The sequence below is a fragment of the Hordeum vulgare genome, chromosome 5H, assembly GCF_904849725.1.
Source record: "Hordeum vulgare subsp. vulgare chromosome 5H, MorexV3_pseudomolecules_assembly, whole genome shotgun sequence".
Lineage (NCBI taxonomy): Eukaryota > Viridiplantae > Streptophyta > Magnoliopsida > Poales > Poaceae > Hordeum > Hordeum vulgare.
The window spans coordinates 14,853,455-14,860,688 of NC_058522.1; the positions used below are offsets into that span (position 1 = coordinate 14,853,455).

Sequence of the window (7,234 nt, forward strand, 5' to 3'; positions counted from 1 at the left end):
CTTTGGATAAATCCTTAAATATCATCTTGGTCATCACATAAACTCCTTGAAACCAACAAATGGACTTTAAGAAATGCCTATGGACAAATCCGTGAAGTAAAACTCAAAGTAACCATTAGTCCATAGAAATTGTCAACAATTACCAAAACCACACATGAAGAACTATGCTCTAATAGATGTGCACACATAGAAAACACAATTGCCTCGCGTATCGCCTCGAGAGGGAGAGGGGAAATGGAATTGCTACCGCCTTAAGAGAGAGTCTACCTAATAAAAGCATCATGTACATGTGAACCATCATTTTCTATAAGTAATAAATTTTAGTTGATTGTACAAGTGCTGCATTATAATATGTTTACATTGTATTTGCTTGGCTTTAGTGGCCCAACCAGGAACACTCAAACTCTGGGTCAAAATACATATTTCTGTGAGTCTAAAACCCCTTACCGCATATATATAATTACCCCAAAAATATCCCAAGATCCTATGTGAAAACATAGAAAATATTGCCTAATAATGGCACGATATGTTAAACATTTTAACTCAACGTTTAATGATCCAAAAAAAGGAAAACATGATACAAACTACAAATAGTAATAAGGGGATAAGAAAAGGCTGTAATATCTTTCTTTCTTTAAAGCTCACCCTTCTTATATCTATGATATTTATGTTTGGATCTAAAGCTGCATCCTACATTTATTGGTTAAGATCTATATATTTCTACATTACGTATGCCCGCCCACATCATGGACATCCATATTTTATATGTAATGACATTTACTTCAATATATTTTTGCGGACTTATTATTCACGTATCCTTATAGCCTTAGCGATATATATATATACTGGATATAAGGTGTTTTCTTCACCTTGTATCCAGTGTATCTATATATTTGTCTTTTTTTTTGCCTAAGATCCATATTTTGTGACATTAGAGATGTTGCCATATTTTGTGACATTAGAGATGCTGCCATATTTGAAATGTACTAATGGTTGGGGCCTACCGTTGCGGGCTGTTTGAAAAGAAGTTGTACTCACTATACATTTATTTTAAAATTAAAAAATATATATCATGTAAAAATCACATCCATCCCAAAAAAAAACTAAAAACAATTCTTAGACAGAAAAACAAAGACTTACTTTTATTTAAAAAACTTAAAAAAAATAAAAAATTTATCATCATGTCCAACCAACATGCGTCACATGACGTAGCTGGTTGGCTTTTGAAAAGACCCCTGAATAATTAAAAGATTTCTCACCGTGGCTAACCAGCATGCGTCACCTGGCATAACTGGTTGGCCATTACGACGATGCTTAATGTGTTTGATAAGTACTTCGTTCATTCTTAAATATAAGATATTTTAGAGATTTTATTATAAATTACATACGGAGCAAAATAAGTGAATCTACACTCTAAAATCTGTTTATATATATTCGTATGTAGTTCGTAGTAAAAAAAGAGTTAAAATGTCATATACTCCTTCTGTCCTAAAATAACCGTCTCAATTTTATACTACCTAATAGTACAAAGTTGTATTAAACTTAAAACATTTATTTTAAGACGGAAGAAACACTTATTTTAAGACGGAGGAGGTATATTAGGAACGGAGGGAGTACATTTCTGTGTCGAAAATGATTTCAATTGTTTGAGACCGGAGAATGGTGGGCTGCGTCAGCGAACACGTCCTCTGCCAGGTGGGCCCGCACCGTCAGAGGCTCACCCACAGCAGAAAACGGACACGACCGACGTCTCTCCCCTTCGCCTCACCTTTTTTCCTTCTTCGTCTTCCTCCAGCTCTCGCCTCCTCCTCCTCCCACCCCCTGCTCCTCGCCAAAACCCTAGCGCTCCGCCTCCAATCCGAGCTTCTCGCCGCCGGCCGACACCCCCGAAGGTTCCTGTGCCAGCGTAGGCGCCTCCTATCTCGACGCGATGGCGGGCCGCGGGAAGAAGGGGGCGGAGGACCTGGGCCGCGCGCTCATACGGCAGCAGAACAGGGCGGCCGCGGCCGCCAAGGAGCGGGGCGAGGCGCTCGCCTCATCCCGACGCCGCGCGGCGCCCCTCGAGTCCGTCATCGACGTCAGCGAGATCGACGCCGTCCTCCAGCGCGCCGCCGAGGAGGACCGCCTCCATTCCGCCCTCGCCGCCGCCGCCTCCTCCGACCTCGTCATCGACCTGTGAGCCGCCTCCCCTCCCTCCCGTCCAGTGAGATACGTTCGTTGGTTCCGGGTTGGCTGTATTGGTTGGAAACTTGGAACGGTGTTTGGTCTGAAATGGTTGGATTGATTGGGCGCAGGGACGCGACGGGCGAGACAGCCGAGGAGAGGCGGAGGCTTCGGAAGGAGCAAGAGGCGCTGCACGCCAACAGCCTGGGTGTCCCGAGGCGGTGAGTGCGGCTCCTGATCGGCCCTGGCGTGATTGTTGTGTTGTTTTGAGTTTATTTAGGGGTTGTGGTTTTGGTCTGACGCTGTGTGTGTGACCCGTGATTGCAGCCCACCGTGGACTAATCGGATGACCGCGGAGGAGCTCGACACAAGCGAGAGGCAGGCGTTCCTTGAGTGGCGGAGGAATCTTGCGAGGTTGGTTACTGAGTTGTGTTTTTACTCGGTTTATTATGATTCGGAACTTACTAGTTTCATAAGAATTCGGCTGCGAAATGCATGTTGTAGGACTGATAATCTCAGCTAAACTTATTAGCTATACCATTGATTTTTGTATGGAACTGGTAATGGACTAATGGTATTTGGTAGTAGTAGTAGTAGTAGTACCATGTTTTGAGTATTTGTGTTATGGATTCTTCTCACAGATTGCGTGCGTAAGCATCAGTGTACATCTTCTCCGTATGTTGTGACAGTCATTTTTCTTACAAATGCGGTGCTTACTGTGTCTTATTTTGCCATTTGACATATTAAATGCTTTGGCCAATTCTTGTACGTAGATTGGAAGAGAATGACAAGCTTGTCCTTACACCTTTCGAGAAGAACATTGACATCTGGAGACAGCTCTGGAGAGTAATTGAACGCAGCGATTTGGTGAGTAATGCTCCACCTTCACTGCCATTGTTACCCATAAATCCTGTGATTCGCTGCTTGGCTACTGGTCTTGTGATCCCAACTGTTAGGTCTTAGCACAATTTTTTTGTTTGACTGCATCCGCTGCGTTATATTCTCCAAGAAATGTGTAGCAGATGCATTTGTAAGGTCACAGGTGCTCTTTCTGTGCTATGTAATGACGCTGATTTGACATAACTTGTACTCTTACTATATATGTCCTGTCCTGTAGATATGCTACTCTGTTGTACTCAATACTATTACTGTACCTTGATTGAAGATAAGCAACTCATAATGAATATCATGCAGCAGTACTGACTATTGTTTTCTTTCTTCCATGAAGCTGGTCATGGTAGTTGATGCTCGAGATCCCTTATTCTACCGATGTCCTGATCTTGAGGTACTTCTTATCATGTTCCTGTAGTAATTTGGTTAACTCAAGGAAGATGTACTACAGATAGCAAAATGATTGCAGCTTGTCCCTGGTTTAAGTTTGTCCAGTGTCCAGTCTTGTGCACTGAAGCCAATAGTAGTAAAATTGGTCCGGAAGAGCTGTTCATGAATTCTCATTTAGAGACCACATGCTTAGTAATTTTCTGATGCAAGTATTTGCAAGTTGGAAGCTTGCAACAGCTGTACTATTAGAATGTGCTTGTTTCCTGTATTTGTGGCCGAAGCAAATCCAGGTTTTCTGTCTATCATGAGCTAACATACATAATTCAACCTTCTCATAGATCTTCTCTGTTCAAATTATCTTGCTAGCATGATCTGTGATCTTAGTCTTGTTTTTCTTTTCTCCATATTAAGACGAACTTTCCATGTTCTCTGCTACAAAAGTAAAATATGTTAATCTGAACCTACTGTTGTGCATTTATCATTGGTTGTGTTGACACCAAAATCAGTTGTTGTACATAATGTGTTCCATTGTGGATTTTACAGCCTTTTCTTGATCTGATGAGTCTTATATGTACTAGGTATATGCAAAAGAACTTGATGAACACAAGAGAACAATGCTCCTTGTCAACAAGGCTGATCTACTACCTTTAAATATCAGGTCTGCACCTTGTCCATTATGATTAATTTTTTATACGCATGACTATGAAATGACGTCCTTGTAAATTTGGCTTTAATGCAGAAAAATATGGGCAGATTATTTCAAGGAGCACAATATTTTTCATGTTTTCTGGTCTGCTAAAGCTGCTACTGCCACATTAGAAGGAAAAATGTCAAGTGGTGAAGAAGATTCTGCTTCACCTGACATGGATACCAAGATATATGGCAGGGAAGAGCTTTTGATGAGATTGCAAGCTGAAGCCAAATCTATCGCAGCACAAAGAAGGACCTCAGCTAGTAAAGGGGAACGAGAAGCAAGTTCTACCGGTTCTGTTTCATCAGTGGGTAAGCATGTGGTTGCTGGATTTGTTGGTTATCCAAACGTTGGGAAGAGTTCCACGATAAATGCTTTGGTTGGCGAGAAGAAGACCGGTGTTACTCACACGCCTGGCAAGACAAAACATTTCCAGACACTGATAATCTCTGAAGAGCTCATGCTGTGTGATTGTCCCGGTCTGGTCTTCCCTTCGTTCTCAAGCTCGAGGCATGAGATGGTGTCATGCGGCGTCCTGCCGATCGACAGGATGACAAAGCACAGGGAGGCTATCCAGGTGGTGGCGGATCGCGTCCCAAGAGACGTCCTGGAGCAGATTTACAAAATCACCTTGCCGAAGCCAAAGGCGTACGAACCACAATCCCGGCCACCGACTGCAGCCGAGCTGTTGCGGGCATACTGCGCGTCTCGGGGTCATGTCAGCCATGGCGGGCTGCCTGACGAGACCAGGGCTGCTCGGCAGATACTCAAGGACTACATCGACGGCAAAATTCCGCACTACGAACTCCCTCCTGGTGTTGTCACGGACGATGAAGTTGAAACAGGAGAATCTACTGCTACTGTTGCAGCAGGAGAAGGCCCGACCGCGTCAGCAGCTGATGAATCTTGCAGCGACGACTCCGGTGAACAGGATGATAATACAACAGGAGGTCTAGACATGAGGCGTCTCTTGAGTGAACTAGAGTCTTTCGACCTGGCAGCCACGGAAGGATCTAATAATGCCACCGGGAAGAAGAAGAAGCAGCAGCACCAGGCATCACAGAAGCAGCACAGGAAACCCCAGCGGAAGAAGGACCGGTCATGGAGGGCCAGCAACGATGGCAGCGATGGAACGGCGGTGACAAGGGACTTCCAGAAGCCCACCGTCAGTACTCCTGTGGTCAGCGTGAGCGGAAATGTATAGTGCCAGCGGCGGCCCTAGCATCCTTAACAACCGCAGGTCACCGTTGCTGCTGCTGCTGCCGGGAAGATGGCTGTCGAATGCAGGACATAATATAGCTGCTTGGTCTGGCTGTGTGCCGATTGCTGAATCTGCTCTGGTAGCTAGATTGGATGAGACGACTAGAGTAGCAGAGTTTTTGCATGGTAATGTGTCAAACTTGCAGAGATTAGTCCTGTTTGTCATCTCAAATCTTGCATATATAACGCGGGTTGTGACATGTGATACGCCTGGTGTCCTGTAATTTCTCAGCAATCCACAAAACTATACGGTATGCGAAGATCATCTTGAAGTACTCTGTTATGTTAAGCTAGATCAGTCGTGCCTCCACGCGTGTAAGGGCTGCGCACCACCCCTAAGACGTGGGAGAGAGGGAGTCCTCCACCGTCGTCGGCCCCCAGGCGTAGCCTCCAACAGCAGCGGAGGGAGGGGAGAAGGGAGCGCCCCCTCCCCCACCACCCCCCTCCCGGTGGTTGGGCAGCGCCCGAGTCGCCCTAGCGAGGACGAGGGGGAGGGGGAGGGAGAGGGGTTGGGGGATGAATCCTGGCTAGGTTTTTTTATTCATGAAACTCTTGCTTTGTGCAAGTTGGAGATTTATTTTGGGTTCGACTACAGATGCTCTAAGACTGTGACACTAACTTGGACTTGTCAATAAAACAACGGCGCTACAACAGAACGAAGAGGCCCCATTATGATTGGTGGGGATATGTTAATCTCATTAGGCCTTGTTGGGTTAATCCTTCTCTTACAGTAGTTTTGCAGTTTGTCAAGGACGAGGTGTTGACCCGTTGGCTGGGCAGCTGAGATAGCTGCCAGCCCGTCCGGGTTTGAGCCTCGGCGCTAACTCAGTAAGTCATTAATTCGATTGATGATCCGTTTTCGTCGTTGACTTTGTTTTGACAAAATCTTCAAAAGTAGATCCCACATCGACATGTTTCGACAATTGTTTTTACTCGTACTTATCACATTTGTTACACTTAATTGTCATATTAGAAAGTACTTATTGTCTGATAAAAAATAACTTAATCGTCATATTTTTTAAAAATTTCATATAAATATGACATCTTGACATAATCAAACTAGCAAACACAAGCAACTTTTTATAAGCGATTACGCGCGAAAATATGACAACTCAACATATTTAAAACTGATGACCATAAAAAATCTTTTTTGATCATCATTTGTAAATATAATAACTTGGCATAGTTAAAATAACAAGCACACAATTTTTTTTTTGGCAAAGTTGAATGTAAATACGACAAGTTAGCATATTTAAATTGACAAACATAACTTATTGCATGCTTTTTTATATCATGTATAATAAAAACTGCTACAAGGCTTTGTACGAAACAACATTAAAGAATGTCATTCAAATTATTTTTCTCAGACAAGTAAGTGGTTAATAATATGGCAAGTGGGTCAAAAAAATATGACAAGTATGAACAAAAAAAAAAACAGTTGACATAACATATCGACATAGAATCTAGTTTCGAATAACTCGTCATGAGAAAGTCAAGGATGAAAATGGATCATCGATTCAATTAACGATTTTATAAATAAAACCTTTTTGAATTTCAAACATCAAAGGGAATCGGGCTCAGCTGACCGTTTAAGCAGCCACCGCATGAGATATGCGGGGCTGCTCTCTAATCAATCCCATAAATAAAAGCCAATAGGGGTTAGCCTTGGTCTCATTCTTTGTGATTTTGCAGTTTGTCGTTGCCCCGTCGTGCCGTGTGTTAGGATTAGACAGTGAAAAGGCGTGTATCCCAGGGTGACGTCATAATTAGACCGGTAATGCTGGCTTAATAAATTAAATATGCTGCGTCAATGATTTTACAGGTGTCCAGGTGTAGTTG

At 43.4% G+C, this 7,234-nt stretch overlaps 1 protein-coding gene across 1 annotated transcript; it reads left to right on the top strand.

Annotated features, from left to right (window-relative positions):
• Nucleotides 1-1,765: 1,765 nt before the first annotated feature.
• LOC123395560 (GTPase LSG1-1-like) lies at nucleotides 1,766-5,670 on the top strand. Its single transcript, XM_045090574.1, has 7 exons — nucleotides 1,766-2,175; nucleotides 2,295-2,384; nucleotides 2,491-2,577; nucleotides 2,937-3,030; nucleotides 3,392-3,448; nucleotides 4,023-4,102; nucleotides 4,184-5,670. The coding sequence occupies exons 1-7, from the start codon at nucleotides 1,931-1,933 to the stop codon at nucleotides 5,337-5,339; spliced, it is 1,809 nt and encodes a 602-aa protein (XP_044946509.1). The 5' UTR covers nucleotides 1,766-1,930; the 3' UTR covers nucleotides 5,340-5,670.
• Nucleotides 5,671-7,234: the final 1,564 nt, after the last annotated feature.

Excerpts from the sequence above, each read along its gene's own strand:
- LOC123395560 (XM_045090574.1), top strand. The coding sequence starts at position 1,931 with ATGGCGGGCCGCGGGAAGAAGGGGGCGGAGGACCTGGGCCGCGCGCTC. Across the intron at positions 2,385-2,490 it reads AGCCTGGGTGTCCCGAGGCG|CCCACCGTGGACTAATCGGA; the intron begins GTGAGTGCGGCT and ends CCGTGATTGCAG. Across the intron at positions 4,103-4,183 it reads CTACTACCTTTAAATATCAG|AAAAATATGGGCAGATTATT; the intron begins GTCTGCACCTTG and ends GCTTTAATGCAG.